The 25,435-nt window shown below is 40.3% G+C and overlaps 1 protein-coding gene and 1 pseudogene across 3 annotated transcripts in view; both read left to right on the top strand.

Annotated features, from left to right (window-relative positions):
* Positions 1-24,931, top strand: part of PDK3 (pyruvate dehydrogenase kinase 3) — a 78,487-nt gene extending 53,556 nt beyond the window's left edge. For all 3 annotated transcript variants that reach the window (XM_078064365.1, XM_078064364.1, XM_036096517.2), the window contains 7 exons: positions 5,961-6,038; positions 14,003-14,079; positions 15,386-15,487; positions 15,868-15,978; positions 19,071-19,184; positions 20,481-20,620; positions 24,234-24,931. In XM_078064365.1, the coding sequence (XP_077920491.1) occupies positions 5,961-6,038; positions 14,003-14,079; positions 15,386-15,487; positions 15,868-15,978; positions 19,071-19,184; positions 20,481-20,620; positions 24,234-24,264 (653 nt within the window). In that variant the 3' untranslated portion in view covers positions 24,265-24,931. The remainder of the gene's footprint in view (positions 1-5,960; positions 6,039-14,002; positions 14,080-15,385; positions 15,488-15,867; positions 15,979-19,070; positions 19,185-20,480; positions 20,621-24,233) is intronic.
* LOC118538510 (large ribosomal subunit protein eL19 pseudogene) lies at positions 6,404-7,796 on the top strand (annotated as a pseudogene).
* Positions 24,932-25,435: the final 504 nt, after the last annotated feature.

The raw sequence follows: 25,435 nt of genomic DNA, 5'->3' as shown, positions 1-25,435 counted from the left end.
GGACCTAGGCACCCTCATGTTTGCTTTTTTCAGCACTCACTCAGATTTATCCTTGTCTAGCCTCTTATATTTGTAAACAGATGATTATGTGTCTTCATGATAGGGGCTAATATTTGATAGAATTCTGTGGTGAATTTTGAATAGGAAAATCTTCTAATAAAAAAGTCTAATAAAATAAATAATTTCCATAATCTATTAAACATTCCTGTGTGCTTTTTTTTTTTTTTTTTTTTTTTAAAGCTAATTCCTGGGGCACCTGGGTGGCTCAGTCAATTGAGCGTCTGACTCTTGATTTTGGCTCATGTCATGATCTCAGGGTCCTGGGACAGAGCCCTGTATTGGGCTCCATGTTCAGTGGGGAGTCTGCTTTGAGAATCTTTCCCTCTCCCTCTGCCCCTTCCCACCTCGCACTCTCTCTCTTTGTCTCTCAGGTTAATAAATAAAAAAATAAATCTTAAAAAAAAAACACCCTAATTCCTGGCTAAGTTGAATCTTTTGGGCTACTTGCTGTGTGAACCTTCACCCTAACCCTTAAATAAAATATGTTTACAGTTTGAGTAGCCTGGGGAAGTATATATGTGTGCCACACTGACAGTTTTGTTACTTTATGATCATTATTTTTCTTGAAAACAGATTTTTAAAATAATAGCATTTATATTCAGTGACAATAATAGTCATTTCCTGATACTTGCTTTTAAAGATTGGTGGTAAATACTGGCCCAAATATATTGCAGACAAAAATAATTTGGTAAATTATCATATTCTACAATTTTGGCTTCTAATTAAAAAAAGAAGTGTTACTAGAATGCTTATTGTAAGTAGAACTTGCATTTTACTCTAGAATAAAGGAAATGAATTAGTAAGCCAGTAGTTGAATTTTGGGGATATCGTTCTAAAGCTTTTTCATGTTTATGTTATTCAACTTAAACAGAAATTGTTTTGTTTGAGTATACATGTGCTGTCATACGCCCCAGTACCCCATGACCATTCATGTCCTGGGAGAGGCAGTGACAGAATTAGCATGACCTAGCCTTGGCTTTCTAGGCAAGTGGGCCCCAAATCTAGCTTCTCTTCAGAATTACTTGCTAAGTTTTTTTTTTTTTAAAGATTTATTTATTCATTTTAGAGAGAGAGTTCGCAAGCAGGGGTAAGGGCAGAGGGAGAGAGGGAGAGAGAAAATCTTAAGCAGACTCTGTGCTGAGCATGGAATGCAGGGCTCAGTCTCACAGCCCTGAGATCAAAACCTGAGCCAAAACCAAGAGTTGGACGCCTAACCGACAGAGCCACCCAGGCGCCCCTTAGTTTTTTAAAAGATGGATTCCTAGGCCTCAATACAGACCTACTGTATCATAATTTCCAGGGGTTCATTTTATAATTTTTTTTTTAAGATTTTATTTATTTATTTGACAGAGAGATTGACAGCGAGAGAGGGAACACAAGCAGGGGGCAGTGGGAGAGGGAGAAGCAGGCTTCCCGCTGAGTGGGGAGCCCGATGCGGGGCTCGATCCCAGGATCCTGGGATCATGACCTGAGCTGAAGGCAGACACTTAACGACCGAGCCACCCAGGCGCCCGTCTTTTTTTTTTTTTTTTAACTTGGTAATTAATTCTACATACAGCCAGCTTTGAAAAACACTCTAGGCCTTAGTTCCCAGTCTGACCAAAAAGAAGATCTGTCATCAGTATAACTGACTGCACCTTGAAAACTTTCTCATGGATAGAAGGATTATTCCATTTCACAATGCCCCAACATTGGCTCCAGCCATCCAGTGCTCTACAGACTGAGCCAGCCTGGCGCCCCCATAATGCAGTTCTTAATTACAGCATTGATACACTATAATTAGGAGTATGGTTTAAAAATTCTTATTCACATGTGGTTTTAGGACCCATACTGTGTCTTTGTGTTTCGAGTTGCTTGCTTCTTTCTGGACTCTGTCATCTTGCACATGTTATACTGACGTAATACTTTTTCTGTATAATGCTCTTATAATCTCGCGCTCCTGGCCAAGCCAGTGCCATGAGGAACTAGCACATTTAGCGGGACTGGGTTCTTTTCCTTTTGTAGTGAATGGAAGAATGATGTTTAAACGTCTTTAAAGGTGTTATATACTTGTGGCAGTCGTTTTGTGGAGGTGTGTTGGCTTTGTATGTGGTTAACAAAGCGTCATTTTCAGATGTCAGTATTTGTTGGTTGAAGGAAAGTGGCTTTGGAGGTTCTCAGTCGGCTTTGTGCTACCGTGTCACTAAGTGGAGATGTAGCATTGTTTAGTGGTGTAGCCAAAGCAAAGAGAGAGTCTTGATTTCTTGTCTCTTTACAAGATGATTTTGCACATATTTGATGAGGTTTCTTCTACTCCAGGGAAAAACTTGTAAATTTAGTATAATTCTAAGTTTCATTTTCTTTTATTAGAGTTTAAAATCAATCCTACTTTAATGTCTGTTTTCACACCGATCAACTCTGTTTTAAAAAATATTTTTTTCCTCTTAATAACATGTCCTTTGTCCCTCGTTGTTTCATCTTGTCATAGTTATTCTAATGTCTCTGTGATTCTTTATAGTGGTTTAATAAAAGTCTAATAAAATAATCAGAATTTTTACTTCGAGGTCAAATATTATGTAAAATTTTAATTCGGCAGCAATATGGAGTACATGAACCAAAATTTATAGTCTGAACATACCTGAATCTTATCTTTATATTATTTTAGGTTGACAGTGTCAAATTTTAATATATTTGAATTCTGTAGGGGTTACTTTTTCCCTCTTTCTTTTTTCTGTTCCTCTTGAATCTTTTTTTTTAAAAGATTTTATTTATTTATTTGACAGAGAGAGACACAGTGAGAGAGGGAACACAAGCAGGGGGAGTGGGAGAGGGAGAAGCAGGCTTCCCGCTGAGCAGGGAGCCTGACGCGGGGCTCGATCCTAGGACCCTGGGATCATGACCTGAGCCGAAGGCAGCCGCTTAATGACTGAGCCACCCAGGCGCCCCTGTTCCTCTTGAATCTTAAGTATCTATGCACAGTATTGATGTGGAGGATTTTAAAAAAGTACAAGCCAGTCTCCAAAGACCTGGCGTCAGTTGAGAACATTGCAAACGAACCTATGAAGCATTTTAAAGTAATCTGAATATCTGATCTTTAGAAACTGTGAATGTGGAACTTTAAAAGAAAAATCTCACTTTGGAAAAGATTCTGGCTCTTCCTCAAATGTTTAAACATTGTGATACCTTATGATCAAGCAATTTTCCTCTCCTAGGGATATATCCAAGGGAAATGAAAACATATGTTCACCAAAAAAACTTGGACATGAATCTTCATAGCAGCATTATTCATAATAGCCACAAAGTGGAAACAACCCAAATGTCCCTCACCAGATGAATGGATAAACAAAATATGCGTGTGTGCAGTGTCATACTATTCAGCTGTAAGGAGGAATGAAGTACTTACCCACGTTGAGACACGAATGACCCTTGAAGACACTCTGCTAAGTGAAAGAAGCCAGACACAGAAGGCCACGTATTGTGTGATTCCACTTAACGTAAAGTGTCCAGAATAGCAAATCTAGAGAGAGAGAGTAGACCCGTGGTTGCCGAGGGCTGGGTGGGGGGAAACGCTGACCAGCGGTCACAGAGTCTCTTTCCCCGGTGAGGACGGTGTGAAGTTGATGGTGGTGATGGACGAATGGCTGTGCACCTGTGCTGAACCACTGAATTGTGTGTACACTTTAAATGGGTGATTGGTATGGGTATGAGAATTCGATCTCAGTAAGGTTGGTTTAAAAATAACTATCAAGAGGGTTAACATTTATCCAAGGAAGGAATGTGTATTGACCATCTAATACTAAGTTCTGTATGAGTTACAAACCCAGTGTAAGACAAACCCTGACCACAGATTGCTTACAGTACAAGAGAAAGGGCACCCGTGCAGTCTATAATAATGCACCTTTGCTTTCTGAATGTTTCCCGGCTTTTGGGATGTAACTGCCTGAATTCTCTTCCAGCTATTTCTTTAAAATCCTGATCTTCTTACCCTATGTCTTTTTTTTTTTTCCTTTCAAAAGCAAACTGTTGCTCCTCAGACTTCGATAAATATCAGCCCGAACCTATTACCTTTAGCTAACTTAAAGGACATTTTTAAGCTACAGTAGTGTCCCCAGTAACTTAGAGTGTGTGGCTCATGGAAACCCATTCATTCAGCAAATACTTATTGATATTTCATTACAAATAATTGACAAATCTTGAAACTTTTGGCATTATTATTTTTTAAAAAGATATTTTAAAATTCTTTTCATTTCAATTGATGAACCAACATTGATATATTACTATTTTTTAAAGATTTATTTATTTTAGAGAGAGAGCACAAGCGGGAGGGGCAGAAGGAGAGGGAGAGAGAATCTGAAGCAGACTCCCCGCTGAGTGCAGAGCCCGACTCGGGGCTTACTCTCACGACCCTGAGATCACGACCCGAGCTGAAACCAAGAGTTGGCCACTTAACCGACTGTGCCACCCAGGCACCCCAACATTGATATATTATTATTAACTAAAGTCTCTAGATTACATTAAGGCTCACTCTTTGTGTTGTATAGTTCTCCTGGCTTTAACAAGTGCGTAATGACATGTATCCACCATTGCAGTATCCTACAGAATAGTTTTACTGCCCTGAAAATGCCCCATGCTCTACCTATTCATCCCTGCCCCTCTTACCTCCCCCTGAACCCTTGGAAACCACTGATCGTTTTACTGTCTCTATGGTTTTGCCTTTTCTAGAATGTCACATAGTTTTTTAATTAAGAAAGATTTTTTTATTATTGAAGTATAGTTGACATACAATGTTACTTTCAGGTGTACAACATAGTAATTCAACAATTCTGTACGTTACTCTGTGTTTACCATAGTAAGTATAGTCACCATCTGTCACCATGCAAATCATACCCACAAAAAAAATAGCACCTCACAGCAGTCGGAATGGCTAGTATCAGAATGACAAGAAATAGCAAGTGTTGGTGCGGATGCGGAGAAAAGGGAACCCTCGTGCACTCTTTGGGGGAGTGTATTTGGTCCAGCTACTATGAAAAACAGTATGGAGGGTCCTCGAAAAACTGAAAATAGCAGTACCATATGATCCAGTAATTCCACTTCTGGGTATTTACCCAAGGAAAACAAAGACACTGATTCGAAGATATATGCACCCCTACATTTATTGCAGCATTATTCACAATAGCAGCCCAAGTGTCCATTGATAGATGAATGAATAAAGGAGTGGTATATACATACAATGGACTATTACTCAGCCATAAAAAAAGAGAATGAAGTCTTGCCATTCACGGCAGCATGGATGGTCCTAAAGGGTACTATGCTAAGTGGGATAAGTCAGACAGAGAAAGACAAATACCATATGATTTCACTTATATATGAAATCTAAAAAACAAAACAAATAAACAGACTCATAAATACAGGGAAACAACTGGTGGTTGCCAGAGGGGCAGGTGGGGGAGGGGTGAAATTGGTGAAGGGGATTAAGAGATACAACCTTCCAGTTATAAAATCATTAAGTCACAGAGATATACAGCATAGGGAATATAGTCAATAATATTGTAACAACAAATATCTTTTTGCTGCAGTTTAGTCAGGTTGCATGGTGTTCAGAAGTATAGTCTTGAGTTTATAGATTTTCATGGAAAATGCCTTTTAGGAATATTTAAAAGCTAAACAAATGTACGCTTAGTATAGAACTGGCCATATTGTCATTAGTGTGGTATTTTGATGTTGTTGTGGTCATTAAATCTTGAAAGGAGGAGAAATTCTGGTTCAGTCATAATAATTCTATTATAGCCAAAAAAGACTAGTTTTTAAAAAGCAGTAATTAATTGTGAATCCCTCAGGTTAGTAACTGTCCTGGTTTTGTTTATTTTATTTGTCTGTCTGTCTGCTTATGTCTAAAGCTAAACTTTTTTCTTTCTTTGCAGATGCCTATGAAACCGCCAAGATGCTGTGTGAACAGTATTACCTGGTAGCTCCAGAGCTGGAAGTCGAAGAATTCAATGGTAAAAGAAAAATCAATTTAACGTTACATACAAATAAGTTGACTAAAAATCTGATGATACCTGAGCTATATTTCAGTGAGAGCCTCAAATTATGCTGCTTTTTCATCTTTCATTTCTTTTTAAAGCCTTTCTATCTCTTTGGTCACCCAGGTGTATTGTCGTAAGGAGTTTTTGTACAGGAGTATGTACAAAATTTGCACTCAGAGTTCTTGGAACAGAAGTCATCAAGGTAGAAAGTGCACAAGCATATGAATAGGCAGTTCTCAAAACAACAAATGCCAAGCAGCAGTAAACATATGGAAACGTGTTTAATTAATCAGAGAAGTACAAACAAAAATGGAGAAATGCCAGTTTTGACTTTGAAAATGGCCGTGATTATAATGTTGTCATGCTTTGAATTGGTGCCTAGAAAAATACTGTCTCGACAACACTTACACATTTCTGGTATAAGTTTAAATTAGTACAGCCTTTCTCAAAAAATGCTAGCAATGTCCTTTCTCTTGGCCCAGTAAATTAAAATTCAGTAATGGTCATATTCTTTGGTCTGGTAAATTAAACTTCAGAAAATTTATTATGAGAAAATAAAAGTATATACAGATGTATGTACAAGAATAACAATCACAGTGGTTTTCTTAAACAGAAAAATTAGAAAACAACCCACGTTTTCCACAATAGAAGATTATTTAAATAAATTGTGGTACGTCCATAGGATAGAATACTAAGCAGCCATTCAAAATAATGCTTTAAAAGAATATTGAATGTATGGAAAAAGTTGAGTTTTTTTAAACACAGGCTATCAAAGTTTGTAGTGGCACAAGTTCAGTGGAAAATATCTTGAAGCAGATTGATAGCACCAAAATACAAACAACAGCTTTCTGGATCACAGGGTTATAGCTGATTGCTATCTTAGTCATATGATTCTATATTTATTTGCATGTTACCTTTATTTATTTGTAAGTTATAAGAGAGACATGCTCGTTGGAAAAATACGAACAATACAGAATGTAGAGTAAGAAGTGAAAGTCCCCTTTCCTTTCGGCGCTGCGGCCGCAGCCGTGAGTACGCTCAGGCTTCAGAAGAGGCTTGCCTCCAGTGCCCTCCGCTGTGGCAAAAAGAAGGTCTGGTTGGACCCCAGCGAGACCAATGAAATCACCAGTGCCAACTCCCGTCAGCAGATCCGAAAACTGATCAAAGATGGGCTGATCATCCGGAAGCCTGTGACTGTCCATTCCCGGGCTCGGTGCCGTAAAAACACTTTGGCCCGCTGGGGGGGTAGACATATGGGCACTGGGGTAAGAGAAAAGGTACTGCTAATGCTCGAATGCCTGAGAAGGTAACCCAGATGAGAATTCTGCGCCGGCTGCTCAGAGGATACCGTGAATCTAAGAAGATCGACGGCCACATGTATCACAGCGTGTACCTGAAAGTGAAGGGTAACGTGTTCAAGAACAAGCGGGTTCTCATGGAACACATCCACAAGCTGAAGGCCGACAAGGCTCGCAAGAAGCTTCTGGCTGACCAGGCTGAGGCCCGCAGATCTAAGACCAAGGAGGCTCACAAGCGCCATGAAGAGCAGCTCCAGGCCAAGAAGGAGGAAATCATCAAGACTCTGTCCAAGGAGGAAGAGACGAAGAAATAAAACTCCCTCTCTTTTGTCTGTGCATAGTGGCCTCGGCAGTAACACAGATCAGTTATTCAATAAAACCAACCTTTATCTGCCAAAAAAAAAAAAAAGAAGAAGAAGTGAAAGTCCCCTTACTCTCTCAGGACCATATAGAGCTTTGTTTTTTTACGTAAATGGGGTTGAAACTATACATGTTCTATAACTGGTATTCTTGACTCCGCCTTGAAGATCTTTGCGTGTATTAATGTCACGTAGAGATCATCCACAGTGTAGATTGCCATTATTTAGTCATTTACCGTTGAGCGGACATTTAGGATTTCTAATTTTCCCATATTCTTTGTAATGAACAGTGAAGGGTGTGTCTGTGTCTGGAGGGTGGGAAAATTGTGAACACGTGGAAGCATTTCTGTAGGTTGGGTCCCTAGAAGTGGAATGACTGAATCTTACATACGGTGTGGGCATTTACAATTAAAGATAAACCAAATTCCCTCTCAAAAATATGCCAAAAATGTATTTTGCTTATAATGAGATCAACATGTGAAAAGACGTGAGACTGTTGTTGTAGGACAGTTGCCCCTACATTCTACTAGAAGGTATGGAATCAGAGCTGCTTTCTAAATCTGTTGGGTTCTCTGAGAAGAGTTGTGCCCATATTTTGGATCAGTACACTGCCAGAAGTGAATGCACTTCGCTTGAGTATTCCTGAGTAGAAGCGTCTCAGTCTTCTCTCTTCTTCATACCGGCTAAGCGAGGCCTGACCTCACCGTGCACATTTCTCTTTGTCAAACGCGGAACTTAAATTCGCAGGTAGTAACCAATTGCTCTTTTGCGTGAATGGCAGCCTGAGTCACCGTAAAGGCCAGAGCAGCTCGCCTGCTCTTGCTGACTCCCAGCAGTCAGCTGTGTCACACAGTTCAGTGAGGCTGTCACACTGGGCAGCGCACCTCACCAGGAGAGGAGATTAACGACTATTTTTGGCACTGTCTCATGCATGATTTTTGAAGCCCCCTTTCCCATCACTAAGATAAATGAATGCTGCTGGTTATAGGCAGCCTCTAGTTTCCTGTTGCTTTGGGCAATGTGTTTATGATTTCTCGTTATGATTTTCTGAATGTCAGATCTCTTTGGGGACATGGCTAAGGGCTGTGCTTCAGCTCTAACAAGTTCCGTGGGAGAGATGCAGGTCAGAGGTTGGTCCTGAACACCTTAAGTAGATGTCACTTTATAGAGAGTGGGTGTTTCCCACAGCGTGTCGCCTATCTCAGCTTCCCTGGAAGGAAATCCATTAGATCCAGATTCCCATGGACTCATTTTCAGAGCCCGTGTGAACTAGCAGAGCTGCTGCTTTCACGTTGCTTCCATTACCCAATGGGCGCCTTGAACAGGCGTGAGTAACACTGCCCTCTGCTCTGCACTTGAGAGCAGTGAGGCTGCCGCTAGCTGGAGAGAACCTGTGGTGCTTCCCCTGAATCGTTCCATTAGTTTGACATATCATCTTGCGTTCTGAATCTTTGGGAGTTTTTTTCTTTGCCATTGTAGACCCCTGAGATAGTAGGGAATACGACTATGGAGAGCATACTACATGAACACCGTCAGTATTTACCAGTCATCACTAGAATTCTGGATATTGGGAGCCAGCTCAAATGAACTTCCTTTATTAGCCATTTGATAGCACTTAACAGGAGCATTAGAAATAACAGGTGTTTATCTTCTATCAGGTTTCAGATTTTTCCGACTCGCCCCCGGTGGCAACCCACGTTGGTTTCTCCAGAGATAAGCATCCATTTTGTCACACTTGTTCTCATTTTAGCTTTCTGATTCTCCTGAGAAATCACTTGCCAAAACATTAAGCAAAGATACCTCTCTTTTTTTTTTTTTTTAACCTGTTTTGGATCCTTGTGGTGAAGGTGATGCAGCATGGCTCAGAGGAATGGTGTGAGCTTTATAGCCAGCCAGGCGGTGGGAGGGAACACGACTAGCAACTTCCTTGTCTGTAAGATCACCTCATGTGGTGATAAAAGGATACTGTTTCTAGGGCCTTAAATACCGTACCAGACACAAACTGGGTATTTTTAAAAGGGTGGCTACTGGAAGTCAGGGTTGACTTGGGAATGATAAGACTTATGGTTACTACTTGCATTTCTTCACCATTTCTAGATTAGTCTTTCCTGTCAAGAGGTTCATTCATACCTCTGGGTTTGGTAGGCAACATGAAAACTTCAAGTCGGGGCGCCTGGGTGGCTCAGTCATTTAAGCGTCTGCCTTCAGCTCAGGTCATGGTCTCAGGATCCTGGGATCGAGCCCCGCATCGGGCTCCCTGCTCGGCGGGGAGTCGGCTTCTCCCTCTCCCACTCCCCCTGCTTGTGTTCCCTCTCTCGCTTTATCTCTCTCTGTCAAATAAATAAATAAAATATTTTTTAAAAAAAGAAAGAGGGTTCACAGAAAAGGTGTGTATCTATCCTGGGATCTTTGATTTCTAGTTTCCCTATATTGGATACTTTTGTGGGTATTTTCAGTTAAGGGGTTCTATACAACAGTTGAAAAGCCATTGCTGGTAGTCCTGTTAACACCATAAAGTTAATCTTTTAGTAATGATACTAGCCAACATTTATTGACTACTTACGTTGTGGCGGGCTCTTTGTAAACTAGTTTATCACTATTATCCCATTTAATCTTTATATTAACCCAGTGGGATATGTATTGTGCCCATTTCGGATATGGAACACTGAGGCTCAGATGTTTTAAATACCTATTAGTGTGTCTATTAAATGCCAGAATCAGGAATTAATCCCAATATAACTTTGAACCATACTGTGTACTGTTTCTAATAGCCTTATCCATTGACTTTGGGACTCGATTAATCATCTCAAAGTGCCCAGCTACCTTTTCTCTTAAAAGCATTTCTTTTCTGCTTAGCCTATAGTTTTTTCATTCTTATAGGAGAACTGTCCTATAAGATTCCAAATAAAATTCTTTGTATCCCATGTGGAGTTTTGTTGGTATTTATTAAATGTTGTTTCAGCTAATGGTTTTTGAAGCAATGACTGTAAAATAGAGACTTGATTATTTCTTGAGTCTTGAGCATGAAAAACCTGGGCCATTTTTTTCCATTTACTTTTAAAAATATACCCTTAGATGGAAAATTCATATTGCATTTGTGCTCTATTTTAGAAAGTTAATAAACATCTATTAAGGGTCCACTACATAAAAGGCGTTGGACCCAGGATTAGGTTAAGAGTCATGGACAAAAGCATTGGACTTGGTTTTAAAAGGAAGGAAAGACATCTAACCTGTAATGTTCCCAAAGAAAATAAAAGTACAAGTAATTGAGTAAGCCTATAGATGACTCCTAGAGAATGTTGGTTCAAGTGAAAAGAAAAAATCAAAGATTAGATCTGGAAAAAGATTTGGAGTGAAAGGTTGAATTCAGAAGGCTGTTTATATAACTAATCATGCCTTTTGGTACAAGATAGCCTGAGTGTTCAACTTGTTCCTGGGGATCCATTAAAATGACAATAAAGGAATACAAAGAAAAACAGCAAAGAAACCAGGGGCAGTCATCAGTGGACCACTGATCCTACCTCCTGCCAGAGGGTAAACCGATGGAAGTCTGCTGATTATGGACTGAGCAGAAGAAGCCACAAAGGAGAGGCTGCAGCAAAGATGGGGGGACCCTGGGAGAAGAGCCAGTAGGTGCAAAGCATTGGAAAGGGAAGCCAAAAGGTAGGGGTCAGTTGAAAGCTGGTCTAAGGCAGAGCACCGGTGGGCTTGGGCTGTGTTCTGCCTACAGTCAGTCGCAAGCATTTTTCCTGGGGCAGAAATTAAAATCAGAGTACTTTCTTCAAGAATAACCTTGGAAAAAGTGGGGCTGTTCACGTACCTGTTGTTAGCCCAAAGTAAAGCCCTCTTCATTGAGAATTTGGGGCACCCTCCGGTCAGAAGCCAGCTTTCTGTCTGCCCATCCTAAAGTCACTTGAGAAGTCTTGACCAGATACACAGGGCTCCAGGTCAGCCTTCTCCTTTAGTTGAGGGCCCCAGGAGGAAATGAACACCAGCTCCCTCAAATGATTCATCCAGTTCCTCATTCTTCAACAAGAATATTACTACCAAGGTCTGTCAGACCTCGGGCAACACCCAGCAGCGTGAGGAAAACCTGACTAGCATTAAACTTACCAGCTGCACTGCAATGGCCAGGAGACTATCTCTCCCCGCCCCGCCGCCCCCGCTTTCTAAATTCTGAGAGAAAATGATTTTGAATGCAGAATTTTGTGCTAAGCCAAACCTTCAAGTGAGTCAGAGGTATAAGGATTGAGAAATGTATTTCCCAAGGGCACCTTTCTGAGGTAGGCTACTTGACTGACTTGATGGTGTATATAATATGGACATAAGAAATAGTGAAGAACATACTAGAACTTCATTCAAAAACAGTTTGAAAATGATGGCTATGCAGCATGTTTGGAAGGCAATTCTAATTTGAAAAATCTTAAAGAATGAAATGGATACCATGCACTAGAATAGAAGCTGGAAGATCTTAGTGATACAGTGCGGAGAGCATGTTTCTTGTCCAGTTACCCAAGAGGAAGGGTAGTTAGAAGATCCAGGAAACAAAACTGTAAGAAGGACACAGTCCAAATATTCAGTAACCTAAAAAAAGGATAGCATGATTTTGAGATTTGGGTGGAGGATTAAGAGAATCCATTTCACCTTAAGGCCGAGAACATTCTTCTTCATGTCACCCATGAAACGTCATTGGAATCACAGGGAAGGAAATATTGTTCAACTACACTGTCCTGGCTGCTCTGCAGTGATCCATATTTACCTAGTTATGATGTTCCCAACACTGTCAATTTTCAGCCTTTTTAAAAAAAGATTTTATTTATTTGAGCAGGAGAGAGCATGAGTGGGGGGGGAGGGGCGGAGGGATAAGCAGACTCCCCACTGAGCGCAGAGCCTGATGCGGGGCTCCATCCCAGGACCCTGAGATCAGGACCTGAGCCGAAGGCAGATGCTTAACCGACTGAGCCACCCAGGCGCCCCTCAATTTTCAGCTTTTGAAAAAAAAAAAAAACAACCTACAGACAGAGTACAGAAGAGTTCATTAGGCTTGCAGACCAGAATGGAAATACTATCAGCCAAAAGACTAAAGCAGAAATAGTAGCAAGTGGCTGCCTCCGAGTGCAGACTGGGGGATGAGATGGGAAATGGTAGAAGGACTTTTACTTTTTTTCTTTTTTAGAAATTTCATTTCTTTATTTATTTTACTGAATAATTTCAAAAGTAATCATCAAGGAGTTCAGGATTCAGAGTCAGAAACTCTTGGTTCAGTTGTCCCATTTCAGGCCTTCTGTTTAAGCAGGCAAGTCACATAACCTTTGCACAGCCCGTGTCCTCGCCTATAACCCACCTTCCCTGTGAGCCACACTGTAGTGTCATGAGGATTCACTTGGATAATGCATATGTAAGCTTTTCATCAACTGCTAAGAGCCTAACAAATGTTTACTCTACTTTATATCCCTGTTACTTACTTTATTGGAGGAAGTAGTTAGGTCAGGTCGAAAATTATAACATGGGTGACTATGTCTCTGTTCTACTGGAGAATGTTCACGTAGTTTCAGTCTTTTAAGTGATTTTGGGTCATGAGGAGGAAGGACCAAATTTTCCACCATCTACTCTATAGCCCACGCTGTTCTTAGTGCCTGACATGGGATTCAGTGTTTCTCGTATTTTCCTCCGGAGATCCCTGATGCAAGGAGAAAGGGCTATGGGTCTCTGGAGGGCATGGTTGCGGGTGGGGGGTGGGGGGGTTGTCTGCTAGCTACTAGTAGAAAAGTTATGTGAACCTTAAATTCTACTCTATAATACGTCTTGTTTGTTGAAATTGGACAGAAGTTAATATTGCTCCTTAGTCTAGTCTGCCAAAGAGATGCGCCCCTTTCCCTCTGTGGCTTCACATTCCCCATGATGACCACTGGGGTCACCACTGGGGGTGGTGTCCCCGAATTTGAAAAACACTGAGCGATATTTAGATGACTTATATAATGCTCAGAATATTACGACATACGTGATAATATTCCAATTTTGCTCAGCCAAGGTTCAGAGAGATTGAGCAACCTGCCCAAGGTCACATGGCTGGTAAGTGAAGGAGCCACATTTCTCCCTGGGTTTGTTGGACTTCCAAGCATTTGCTTTTGCTCAGCCCTGCCTTTAGAGGTGGAAACCTAAATTAGCCTTTCGTGTAGAGTTCTTTTTTATGTACTTGGAAAATAGAATGCCAGCCACATTCTTGACTTTCTTATAGTTTTGGTCCTTATTCATTGATGGTCTTTGTGTCTGTTTTCAGCCAAAGCTCCAGACAAACCTATTCAGGTAGTTTATGTGCCCTCACACCTGTTTCACATGCTATTTGAGTTGTTCAAGGTAAGTGGAATTTAAAAACACGGAAAGAAGTCTTCATTTTAAATTACTTTGATTCAGGGCATAATGGATTCATTAGATTAGCATAAGAAAAAGGTTTTGCATAACCATTTTAAAACTTCTATTTCTGATACCCTGTGGGTTTTATAATTTGTACACTATGAGATGAAAAATTGCTGTGTATGGTATAGTTTTCGTGAATATTAGTACATATTGATTTTGAAGCTTAATTGTACTGTAGTGATTTTATGTAAAAATCCATACTGTTTTTTCTTCAGTTATGAGATTAGAGATGCTTTTTAGTTTCCAAACCTGGCAAAGGCTTTATTGATGGTAGCCAGATCAAAATAAAATACGTGTGTTTGCATATTTATGTTTGCGAACATTAAGCACGTTGGTGCGTCAACAGTTGTTTTCCTACCGAGAGACCCCATAACCCTTTTACGTATTTGAGTCCATTCAGAAGCTCTGATGGAAGCAGAGGGGAAAGATGGTGAGGGGCTGGACCAAAAAGAGGGACCCCCCCAAAAAAAGAACAAAACCTCTTTAGACTCTCTACAGCTTAGCTGTTGCTTTTGTTAATCAGTAGCTCATGGCATTTCTAAGAGCAGTATTATAGGCACAAGGTGTTTAAGCTACAATTTCATTTCTTCCGATGTGTAAAACCCTAAATTGAACACCTGAAAAATCAGTTATGCTGATTTGCTTCCCAAAATTATAATGTCACTGATGTAACACTTTAAGGTTGAGATGGGCATTCAATTGTGAACTTTCTCTTCAACAGCTGTGGCTTTTTCAGAATTTCTTTTTAACTGACATTGCTTCTGCGTTTTTGTTTTTTTTTTTTCAGCCAAATGATTAATTTCTGTGGGAAGCATGAATACTCTCAGGTTTTCCGCCTTCTTTAGAGGAAAGGTGCTCTGTAAATGCAGACTGATAAGGATTTAAAGTGCATCAATGAACCTCTGCAGCCTCGTTACATGTGATAAAAACATTCCTCTTAGTTAAGAGTTGAATAACTTAAATACCCTAAGGCAAAAACAAAAAGAGAAAAGAAAGAAAAAAAATACTTAGTGTGATAGATGGAAATAAAACTAGATGAAATCAAAATAAAGCATCGGGCAATTTTTCCTTGATCCAAACACACATTTAGCTAAGTTCTTTAGAGGAAAAAAATGGTGTATAAATCCAACTAATATTTGCTCCACAAAAGCGTTATTGTGTAATAAGTAATCCTGTGCTAGTTTCTTTTTTTAAATTGTGGTTTGTGAGTCAATGGTATGCTACAAAAAAAGTCTTATTATTTCAGAACTCAATGAGAGCGACAGTTGAACTATATGAAGACAGAAAAGAAGCCTACCCGTCTGTTAAAACCCTTGTTACTCTGGGTAAAGAAGACTTGTCCATTAAGGTAACGGCTTTATTTGCACATATACTTTATCAGTTAATTTAATAGTAACCCAGACCTTGAGGAATCTGAGGGAAGAGAAGAAAATGGACCCTGAATGTCTTATTTGTATGTACCACGTTAGATCTTTAGCTTGTTACCTCATTTAAACTTATCAGAGCCCCATTTTTCAGGGAGTTGAACAAGACCTCGGCCCAAGTCTGTCGGATTCTAGTGCCCTTCCCTGCCTCCTTTGTTTTAGGTTGTTCACAGTGGAACCATATTTCCCTGGGGGTTCAAAGCCCTTGTACATTTTAGAGTTACCTGGTATGTACTTTAATGAACTTCCTGCTTCGTACTAAGTATACATTGACTTTTTAAAAAAACCATTTTGTACATTACAGATAAGTGACCTAGGTGGTGGTGTCCCACTTCGAAAAATAGACCGTCTTTTTAACTACATGTATTCAACTGCTCCTAGACCTAGCCTGGAGCCTACAAGAGCCGCCCCTCTGGTAAGCATCTTAAAGTGCTGCTTAAGGAAAGACCATTAACACAAGAAGGGCCTCCAGCAGAGTGGCCTTTCTCCCTGGCTCCTTGCCCTAATGTTTCCTGCATGATTTGGAGGACTGCTACTTTCTTTGTGAATCCTTTGGACTTAGATTTTCTAATTTTGTCTAAGAAACACTCAGAGCTGAGTACCTCACTTCCTAATGTAGAGAAAAAGCACTTCCCTTTGGTTCCGACTGCTGCGGGAGCACCATTCCCCGCCTGGTGCTACCCTCAGAGGGTGTAGAAGGTTAATAGCCGGCGAGCAAAGTTGCCGCAGAACGCTTACGGCTGCCACATGGTCCTGGGCACTTGGGCACTGCGTACTGTGGAGACCCAGATCACCCCGGGGCCTTTGAACTTCCCCCACCACATCTGTTTATGTAATTAGAATGTTAGATTATGAACACATTAAATTTTGTATAGTAAACAGCATAAGGAGGGAACATATAGGTGGCGTATGCATTTTCTGAGCCCTTTCTGTCTGGGCTCTATTAGGCAGTGAGAAAAGCCTCAGGTTACCATGGCAGCATTTAGATCCTGCTAGGGCCACACTTTGTTCCCCTGCTGAGTGTTTCTAATTGACAAACAACAATTGAACCCTTTGTCATTAAACACAGCAACATATCTTATCAGTCTGCAAAATGGTTGAGGGTGCAAATTAAGTTTCATTTTCAAGTCCTACCTGACTGATAAGCACGTGAGATTATATTTTATTTGTATGAATAAAATCCAGCACTTTGCATCATTTATTTGAGACAGAGTTTGTTAACTCAACATGTTGAAAATGGAGAAGTCATTTTTATAGGAGTCAAGAAAATTCTTGAAAGATCAGTTTTGAAAGGCATTGCCTTCACCAGGCTCTGGTACCTACTTAAGTAAATGTAGAGAAAGAAAAAAAGAAAGAAAAAAAAAACCCTGCAAGCAAATCTGGAGCCTTCCCCAGTTGTTTGAAGGACTGTGGATCCTCTATTCCAGGTCTCAAGAGAGCAATTTGCAGACAGCTGTTCTGTCATCTTTTTTTAAAAAATGAAACAATTGATGTAAGAGACCTTAAAATATTATGTATCTAACCTCCCATTTTATAGATGAGAAAATAAGGTTAGCGCCTTGCCCAAGGTCGTTGCACAGCCGGCACCGGTCGTGTCCGCGTTCCTTCCCATGTCCCATACGGCCTCTCCTTCTGAAGAAAGGCTTCCACTAGCATCTGTCCCAGTTATCACCTGTATATATCCCCAACTCCTGTCAGATCCTTTGGTACCCTGGGAAAACCTGGATGAACCTCACCCAATCCAAGTTAGAGACCCCTCTTCTGTGTTCTCACAGCTTACCTGGCTCCTCACTCCCACGATGGTATTGGGCTCAGGCGTTCTCGGCTGTTCCCTGGTAGACCTGAGGGCAGGCTCTGGGCCTTGCTGGAATATAAGAGGCAGATTTCCTTGGCCTCTCCCTAGAGTATTCTGGTTTCTTTGCTGTGGTGACCGCATTCATCATCATGGATATCTTGTCTCCACCACCGGCCATATTGTGCCAGTACTAAAGCCCTGGAATGACAGTGCGCTCGGTCATACCCAACCCTTTGAGTGAGGCCCTGCCCTGAGGAAGGAATCTAGCAAAGATGTTTGCAAATGGTAGAAATCCATGTAACCTGGTAAGATTGTTGCCCTGTAGTAGCCATAATAGCAGCTTCCGTTTATTGACTTTTACTAGGTCTTAGGCACTGTGTCAAGACTTGACACTTGTTATATTATTTAATCCTCAGAGCAACTCTGAGGGAAGCTTTTTATTAAATCTTCAGATGACAAAACAGTCTGAGAGAGGTTGAGTAAACTGCTCAGAGTGGATTTCTACTCAGGTCTCTGTGAGCCTAAAGCCTGCGCAGCCTCTGCTCCACGAGCGCATTACCCCACTGCCTCCTCATTAACCTTGTCAGGGAATTCCATCAGAGGGGCCAAAGCTTGAGGCACTGAATCTGCCCCTCCACTCCAGACTTACTGAGATTATCTCAGTAAGTTCTTACTGTTCTTGTCAATATCTGAGACCTTTTCTTTTTTCAACAACCTGTTACATTCAGGGTTCTAGGACATGAAGATATAGGAGGGTTACTGGACTTGTTTTCTCGTCTCTAAACATATGTGATCTACCATATATCAAAATATTTCAGCATTCCCAGAACCTTAGGAAGTAGACTCTCAGGAAATGTTCTTTTCACTGTAGCAGCCTGGGTACTGGTAGATTTGAACTCTTGTGCTACTCAATTTAATTTTCACTTCAGAGAGCAAGAAAATCTGATAATGGAACTTTGGGATGATGTGGTTTAGTTTTGGTACCAGTTCAAATTCCACTTGATTTGGAATCTGCTTTAAAAATGCCAACAGCAGGGGCGCCTGGGTGGCTCAGTCGTTAAGCATCTGCCTTTGGCTCAGGTCATGATCCCAGGCTCCTGGGATCGAGCCCCGCATCGGGCTCCCTGCTCCGCGGGAAGCCTGCTTCTCCCTCTCACACTCCCCTTGCTTGTGTTCCCTCTCTCGCTGCCTCTCTCTCTGTCAAATAAATAAATAAAATCTTTTTTTAAAAAAAAATGCCAACAGTTTACTTTAAAATGCTAAAAAAGCATTAGTCAAAATTTGGAGTATTTCTAATATTTTCCAAACATAAAAGAAGTGTTTTTGCGAAAACAGATTGTTTGCCCTAAATGAGTATACACATCATTGTAAAGGGTGGATCAATAATTTATTTGCTTTAAACCTGAATTAAGAATTCCTTTTAATTGGGGTGCCTGGGTGGCTCTGGCAGTTGGGCATCCAACTCTTGATTTTGGCTCATGATCTCAGGTCACGATCTCAGGGTCCTGGGATCGGCCCTGCGTCGGGCTCCCCACTCAGGGGAGTCTGCTGAAGGATTCTCTCTCTTCCTTTCCTGCTCATGCTCTCCCTTGCCCTCGCTCTCTAAATAAATAAATTTTTAAAAGAGAATTTTACTTTTCCTGAATAGTCCTCATACCAAGTACATTAGCATTTGTGCATGTCTCATTGTATTAATTGTCTTTTCTCGATAGGCTGGATTTGGTTATGGCTTGCCAATTTCTCGTCTGTATGCTAGATATTTCCAAGGAGATCTAAAACTCTATTCCATGGAAGGAGTCGGTACTGATGCTGTCATTTATTTAAAGGTACTGTACTTTATTAGTTATATGAAGACATCTTTACTTTTGAAAGCTTTAAGTTCTAATAACTAATGGAGAATAGCCCTACATCATCTCTTAGATGCCATTTCAGATTTACTTCAGTTTTATGGGAAAACCAGGGTCTGTCCTGCCCTTGATTTTATGCTCAGATATAGCAAAATACGAAACATGGAGATGTAAAAACTAAAATGCTGATTTTTAAAGCCGTGATTCTTACTTGTGATTTCTTTTAAATTGCATAAGCATTGACAGGACTAATCTAAAAGGAGACAGATTTTCATAAACTGAAGTGTTTGAGTCTTTTACTTTAAAACTCGCTGGCTTTCCAAGAATTCAGTAATCATAGTACAGTGATATAAATAGGCTGTTTTAATAACAAAGCTCCTGTAACACAGGTTTTCTCATGCATTGGTGGCATCAGACTTTTATTTATTTCTAAAGTCTGGAATATTTGGAGGATTTCTTAAATAGGTAATACAGGCACATAGTACAAAATTGAGAAGCTACAAAAGGGAAAACTTAAGTCTTTCCCACCACTGTCTCTAAGGTACCCGCTTCTCTTTCCCAGAGGTTACCATGGTATCAGGTTCTCATGGAGCCTCCTGGAGTTGATTCTGTATTGATAAACATATGGGGGGAGATAATTTTTTCCCACACAATGATTATTTCAGCATTTTTCTTTTCTTTTTTTTTTTTTTTTTTAGCTTTCCCGTGTAGCTTGGAGATCTCGCTATATCCATTCATACAGAGCTGGTCATTCTTTTTAACAGCTGTGTAGTGTGTTACGTGTTGTATGTCATGTGTTATACCATTACTTAACCAGTTACTTGGAGTGTTTATCTTAGATGCCAGTGCATCAAAATGATGTGATATTTGATATCACCTTATGGGCTTATGTTTATAAACTTAGTATATACGAAACTTTATTTCTGTATGGGCCCTCTGGGAGAGCAGTTGGCCAGTGATAGTGATAGTGCTTGGCCTAAGACCATATAGTCAAGATGACTGAGTATCTCAAAGCAGTATTAACTGAATTAAAATGCTTTTTCTTCTGCTTACTTTATGTACTTTAGTACTGGTTTTGAATGAGTGAATGTTTTTATTCCTTTAAAAGAGCTTTAATTTCATCCTGGCCAGTCTAAGTTAACTATGAAAATTTAATTTTAATATTCCAAAAATATGCATTAAGGTTTCTAATGTTTTAAATAGTAAAATTTGGGTTAGTATTTCATGTGAGAAAAATGACACTGTGGTTCTTTGGTGTATATTTTTGTCTCTTAGGCACTTTCAAGTGAATCATTTGAGAGACTTCCGGTTTTTAATAAGTCTGCGTGGCGTCATTACAAGACCACACCCGAAGCTGATGACTGGAGCAATCCCAGCAGAGAACCTAGAGATGCCTCAAAATACAAGGCGAAACAGTAATTTCCCACTTTGCTTTCTATTATAAAGTATCTGATTTTTCTCTAGAATGTACCAGCCAGATGATACCTTTAGCCAAATCTTTGTGGGTTTTTTTTCCCCCCCCCGGAAGAGCAAAGTGATCTCTAAAGAAAGGTTGGAGCAGCTTTTTCACTCCGGACAGGAAGGACAGCAAGAACCAGGTAGCCAGAGTAGCCCTTCCACTAGAGGTGCTGATGTTCTAGGGGTCCTTACACTGTGGAGGCATTAACAACAGTGAGCAAGGTTTATCCTGCCATAGATTTGATTTTAAAAGTAAGTCTTGCAATTTATCATCACCTATAGAGATTGACAGGAGAATGTTTAGAGAAAGTCTGTGCATGGATTGAATCTGAAAAAAATAAAGAAGTTAAAATTATCAGTCAAGATAAACAAGATGTGGTTTATCCATACAACGGAAAAGGACACGGACTCTATGAGTCCACTTAAGTGAGGTATCGAGCAAAGTCAAACTCATAGAGACAGAAGGTAGAATGGTTGCCAAGGGCACGGGGAATGAGGAGTTAGTGTTTAATGGGTATAGAGTTTCCGCTGGGAAGATGACAAGGTTCTGGAGGTGGATGGTGGTGATGGTTGCACAACACTGTGAATGTACTTAACGCCACTGAATTGTGCACTAAAAAACAGCCATTTCTTACCATCTTACCGGATAGCAAATGTTATGTATAGTTTACCACAATAAATAAATGAAAACAGAAAAAATAAAACTAATCACAGAACAACAGGTTTCACTACTTTATGGTAATAAGGGCAACAATCCAATCTTTGATTTCCAATTATTTTTTCTTCTTTGAGAAAGAGAGAGAGCTCATGCATGCACACGCATGAGCGTGGGGGAAGGGCAGAGGGAGAGAAAGAATCCCAAGCAGACGCTGCGCTGAGTGGGGAGCCCGACATAGGGCTCAACCCCAGGACCCTGAGATCATCACCTGAGCCAAAATCAAGAGTCGGATGCTTACCCGACTGAGCCACCCAGGCACCCCCCATTTAGGTACCTTTTGAAGTACAGTGTCTCCTGACAAGGCAGGATAAGAATTTAAATCTTTCCCTTTAATTACCAATTTTCAAGGTTAGAAGTTGAGGTAAAATCCACCTTAAACGGTAACAAATGAGTTTCTGGCTTTCTCTTTTTCGAGGATTATTATGGATAGTGTAGACTTTCCTTCAGTATGTTTCAATTAGAACTTAACACACACACACACACACACACGTATATAAAGGGCACAAGTCTTAAGTTTATAGCCTGACACATTTTTGCATCTATATTTCTAGCACCTGGAAAGCCTCCCCTTTCTAATCAGACTCTTCCCCCTTTAGCATCCCCACCATGTAGCCATTATTCTGACTCTGTCACCCATTCTTATAACTGACTCTATCACTTCTTAAACTTAAAAGTAACGTGTAGTATGTACTCTTTTTGTGTCTAGATTTCTGTGAGGTTCATCCATGTTATTGCATGTAGCAGCTATCTTTTTGATGATTAAATTGGCACACCTTTGGCCATTGGTAATTATTTCGAGTCAGATCCTCGGCGTTCCTTTGCTAAAACCCCACTGATCTTTGAAAGCTTTTTCTGGCCCAAGATGGTATCTCGGTCTCATCTTATACCTTCCCTACCTCCATCCTAGAATCAGCCATTTCCCTCAAGGAGTCCTATTTGCCTCTAACGGGTATTAGAGACCCTTATCTGGAAGTTGGGGGTGTATATTATACCTTGTCTAGTCCCCTTTTCTGGACAGAACTATACAATACATATTTTAAAATCAAGTTCATATCGATATTTTCAATTTGATTTTAACATTGCAATATTTCACCCAAATGTAATTTAATTGTGCATATTTCTTCTTATCCTGAAAACCTTGATTCTTAACATAATGCAACAGAAAGGTATTTGTATGCAAATATAGTTGACATAGCTTTGTGATTTTGCCCCATTATAGTAGTGTTGGTCTTTTCTGATGAATGATATAAAGGGTATCTCTATTGATTTTTTTCTCTATGGAAGCATTGTGATGGACCTCTGTACAGTATTGCCGGACCAGTCATTCATCTCCGTAGAGGAGTTTGGTTTGTGCACGTGAGAGCAAACGTACACATGGCTGTGCATACAGACATACACATACCATCCCTGGCCAAGATTAAGCTAAATCAGCTTGAAACAATTGGATCCATTTCCCTTGATTTCATTTTCAGTCTCTGTGTCAGTCAGGTGACATGTTGGGCATCACTGTGACCGATTAATGCAAGCTATTGCTCTGCTGGAGGGAGTTATTTGGGTAGTACAGAAGCAGTCTTTATAAATAATATGGTCCATTTGGACTGTAAAAAGATGGCTTTAATTGAATCTTGTTTTAAATGCCATTTTAAAACTAAATAGTTTAGCAGGTTGTATACTAATTATGAGTCTTGATTTCTAATATATTATTAGGTAAACAAGTTTTAGCAGAAAGCAATATTTAAAATTGGAAAATGGTTAGCCTGATGATTAAAATTATTAAATTATACAAATAGGATAATTGGTGGTGATCTTGGGAAAGTATTTAGTGTAGCTATGGTAAATTCACTAGGTGAATGAGAAATGCTATAAAAATGTATTTTCTAATCAGATTTTTCTTTTTCTTTTTTTTTGGCTTTATAAGTTTTTATTTTAATTCCATTCAGTTAACGTGCTGTGTAATATTAGTTTCAACTGTACAATATAGTTATTCAGCACTTCCACATATCACCCGGTGCTCATCACAACCTACTTGGATTTTTAATAACAGTTTTTTTGAGATATAATTCACATACCCCATGAAATTCACCCCCTTAAAGTGTACAGTTTTAGTGTATTCACAGAGTGTGCGACCCTCACTACTGTCTAATTTGAGAACATTTGTACCATCTCAGAAAGAAACCCTGTACCCATTAGCACTCATTCCTCATTTCTAATCAGGTTTTTAACTGAGAGTAAAGAACTGTTTTGAAGTATGTATAAAGGGACGCCTGAGTGGCTCAGTCGGTTAAGTATCTGCCTTCAGCTCAGGTCATGATCCTGGGGTCTTGGGATCAAGTCCCACGTTGGGCTTCCTGCTTAGCGGGGAGCCCGATTCTCCCTCTCCCTCTGCTTCTCCCCCCTACTCGTGTTCTCTCTTGCTATATCTCTCTCTCAAATAAGTAAAATCTTTTTAAAAAGGATGTGTAAGTAATAAATAGTAATTCTTTTTTTTTTTAATTTTTTTAAAGATTTTATTTATTTATTTGTCAGAGAGAGAGACCACGTGCACAAACAGGGGAAGGGGCAGGCAGAACAGGCAGAGGTAGAAGCAGGCTCCCCGCTGAGCAGGGAGCCCAACTCGGGGCTCGATCCCAGGACCCTGGGATCATGACCTGAGCTGAAAGCAGACGCTCAACCAACCGAGCCACCCAGGCGTCCCAGTAATTCTCTTTCTGTAGTAACCATAGAGAATAATTCTGAGATAAATCAAAGCTTTTTGAATTATCACTGTAACTAAATGCTCTGAGTACATCTTGGTTAAATAGAGAAGGTTGTACTCAAACTCACTATGGATATCCCTGTTATTTTCTTTGTAGGGACAAGGTCAAGACTAATAGAACTTTCTAGAGAACTGAATGCTCATGTCCTCTCTGAGAAGAAAGATTGTCTTCCACAAGTCAACCGGAGAGAACTCCTTTCCTCCACCAACTCTGAGCAAGGCACCATAGTACTCCAGTGCTTGAATGTGTAATTTCTCTATATGAGCTGGACCTTCTCCACAAAAACCTTCCTATAGCTGCTCCAGATCTTCACTAAAGTAGTAACCCGAGCAGTTTTTCCTAGTATGTTGCTGTGGTTTGGTTGGCGCCTGTCGTAAAACGGCACAGAGCCTCGTTAGTGCTCTGGTGCCCTCATACCTCCCTCCTCCTCGTCATAGAGTCGAGTGTCTACATTCTCCCCAGGAGTCTAAGCTCCTTCCTCATTCCAGATACAGCCAGTTTCTGCGGTTGCTCTTTGTGACCAAACACCATGGTTTTCCAAACCACCGACTAAGGCCTGGGTGATCTGGAAGTTGAAGACACCAGCAGAGTGTGTCTTGAATAATTCAGTCCCGGGGCCCTTCCTCTCTCATATGCGTCCTTCCTCACTCTGTGATTTCAACTTTTGCCTTCTTCCATCTGATCGGAGTGAGGTGTGGCAAGTTTCACATTAGCTCTTACTCTCTGATGCATTGATTTTATTTTAAAATTCATTTGTGTACTTCCATTCTGTCAATTAAAGCATTCCAAAAGTTGTCTTGGGATTTTTCACTTAACCCCTTGGTTTCAAAGATCTTAAGTGAAAAACTATCTTTCGGTCATTGTCGAGTTTGTGAAAAGTGGGAAGAGGCGTTTTATGCTATGTAGAAATTTTGCCAGTCTACTTACCATATTCTGTTCCTTTGTAGTTTTCTGAGGAATTGGAAGTCCCTGTGTGATGCACTTTACTAGTTGTAAAATCGGCTATTGAAGGGAAAAGGTCTTTCTAGTTTATTTTGAAAAATTCCCTTGGTTTTCATAATTTTCATTTTCGTGACTTTTTGGCCAGTTTTAGAATCGTCGATCTGATTTTCATACTCCTTTACTTTTTTGCTGAAAGCCCGACTGGGCAGAGGCCTTGGGGTGAGGAAAGAGAAGCGGGGTTGTGTTGACCCCTCAACAACGGAAGGCTTCCAAGAGCCCGGATTAAAGGCCCAATTTATACTGCTCCACAGGATGTGGTTCTCTTCACTGTAATTTTTCATATCATCTACTCTGCC

Source organism: Halichoerus grypus, chromosome X (assembly GCF_964656455.1).
Source record: "Halichoerus grypus chromosome X, mHalGry1.hap1.1, whole genome shotgun sequence".
Classification (NCBI taxonomy): Eukaryota; Metazoa; Chordata; class Mammalia; order Carnivora; family Phocidae; genus Halichoerus; species Halichoerus grypus.
The sequence above is the reverse complement of the archived record's forward strand: the minus strand, read 5'-3'. Positions and strand labels throughout refer to the sequence as shown.